The sequence below is a fragment of the Lactuca serriola genome, chromosome 4 (assembly GCF_051521515.1).
Source record: "Lactuca serriola cultivar US96UC23 chromosome 4, Lser_US96UC23_V15, whole genome shotgun sequence".
Classification (NCBI taxonomy): domain Eukaryota; kingdom Viridiplantae; phylum Streptophyta; class Magnoliopsida; order Asterales; family Asteraceae; genus Lactuca; species Lactuca serriola.
The window spans coordinates 389,795,353-389,796,795 of NC_136411.1; the positions used below are offsets into that span (position 1 = coordinate 389,795,353).

Consider the following 1,443-nt stretch of genomic DNA (forward strand, 5'->3'; position numbering starts at 1 on the left):
ATATTTTTTTAAAAAGGGAACAAGGAAAAAGTATCAACTCCCTTTTGAAATACCGAAATAGTTTTTTTTGGTTCACAATCCAAAATTCTAATTATTTTTTATAAGAAAAATACTTTGAAAATAATCCATTACAAAAAAAAGATTATTTATTTTCCAAAACAAAAAAGTTATTTTATAAGACAGATTTCTTATTTTAGTTAATATCCCTTGCTTTATACAATTACGGGTTACTTGCCAAATACTCGGAACTCTCCAAGGTTCTAGACTGTGGGGGAGGGGTTAACTCCCCTTCCATTGGCGACCAGGTTAACGTGCTATATAGGCTGCCAAGTGCCAATCAGAATTAGCTCCGCCTTTGTCCTCTTTTTGATGACCTCCGTCTCCTTCTTTCCTCCCCTTTTCTTCGTATTCCGTCTTCCGGCGTTTCTCAAAACTAGAAAATGACTTCGTCGACGCTCAAGCGTTGGTTGAGGCCTGAGGTTCGTAGCAATCGATCACTCTCAGTGTTTTCATCTATTTCCCATCATTTTGTTTGAGTTTGTAGTTGAACTTTTCATGCATAATGTGATACTGATTTATCATGATCGGTATTTTTGTTCGTAATGCGTCAGGTATTTCCTCTGTTCGCCGCCGTTGGCGTCGCCGTCGGTATGTGCGGCCTGCAATTGTTTCGGAACATCAGCGGCAATCCTGAAGTTAGGTGTTTGTTTCTCTCCTTGTAGCTCTATTGCTATTTATGTGTTAATTAGCCGTGTTTCTCCTTTTTTATTACGAATTTTAACAAACGCGATGTCTATGAATGGCTTATGTTTATTATTTGTACGTTTTGGTGGAATCAGTGATTCCATTCCATGATCTTAAAGATTATTGGTATTTGATTTGGCTTATGTACAGATTGTCGAAGGAAAAAAGAGGTGCGGGAGTGCTGGATAACTATGATGAAGGAAAAAAGTACGCAGAGCATTCACTCAGAAAATTTGTTCGTAAAAGGAATCCGGAGATCATGCCAAAGATCAATTCCTTCTTTGCAGACCCTAAATAAATAAATAAAATTTCAATTTATATGGTGTCAAACAGGGTTACTTGGTTTGTGGTTTGCCATTTTACCTTCGAAACACTAGAAGCATTGTGTATGACTAGTTTTATAATTTTAGAAGCATTGTGTTTGGAAAATCTTTTAATTAGTATGACTAGTTTTATAATTTTAGATTTATTTTTATAATTAGTTTGATTCTTTCAAGTTTTGATTATTTTGCTCCAAATCAGCCAAACTTGATTCATCCATTTGATAAATTGATTCGTCCACTTGAAATGTATGTTTTACCAATTTGTACGCGGTGTTGTACCTCATGTGGATTGATCAAATTATTAAATGTAAATATCACTTCCCAAAAAAAAAATCATAAAAATTAAGGAAACACAATTTAATGAAATATTAATTAC

General features: G+C 34.5%; 1 protein-coding gene across 1 annotated transcript; it reads left to right on the forward strand.

Annotated features, from left to right (window-relative positions):
• Positions 1 to 277: 277 nt before the first annotated feature.
• LOC145100807 (uncharacterized) lies at positions 278 to 1,207 on the forward strand. Its single transcript, XM_079037937.1, has 3 exons — positions 278 to 479; positions 612 to 700; positions 895 to 1,207. The coding sequence occupies exons 1-3, from the start codon at positions 441 to 443 to the stop codon at positions 1,040 to 1,042; spliced, it is 276 nt and encodes a 91-aa protein (XP_078894063.1). The 5' UTR covers positions 278 to 440; the 3' UTR covers positions 1,043 to 1,207.
• Positions 1,208 to 1,443: the final 236 nt, after the last annotated feature.

What these genes read in the sequence shown, in the direction of transcription:
- LOC145100807 (XM_079037937.1), top strand. Translation starts at nt 441, where the DNA reads ATGACTTCGTCGACGCTCAAGCGTTGGTTGAGGCCTGAG. An exon ending in AGCGTTGGTTGAGGCCTGAG is followed by an intron (nt 480 to 611) that starts GTTCGTAGCAAT and finishes GTAATGCGTCAG; the next exon opens with GTATTTCCTCTGTTCGCCGC. An exon ending in AGCGGCAATCCTGAAGTTAG is followed by an intron (nt 701 to 894) that starts GTGTTTGTTTCT and finishes GCTTATGTACAG; the next exon opens with ATTGTCGAAGGAAAAAAGAG.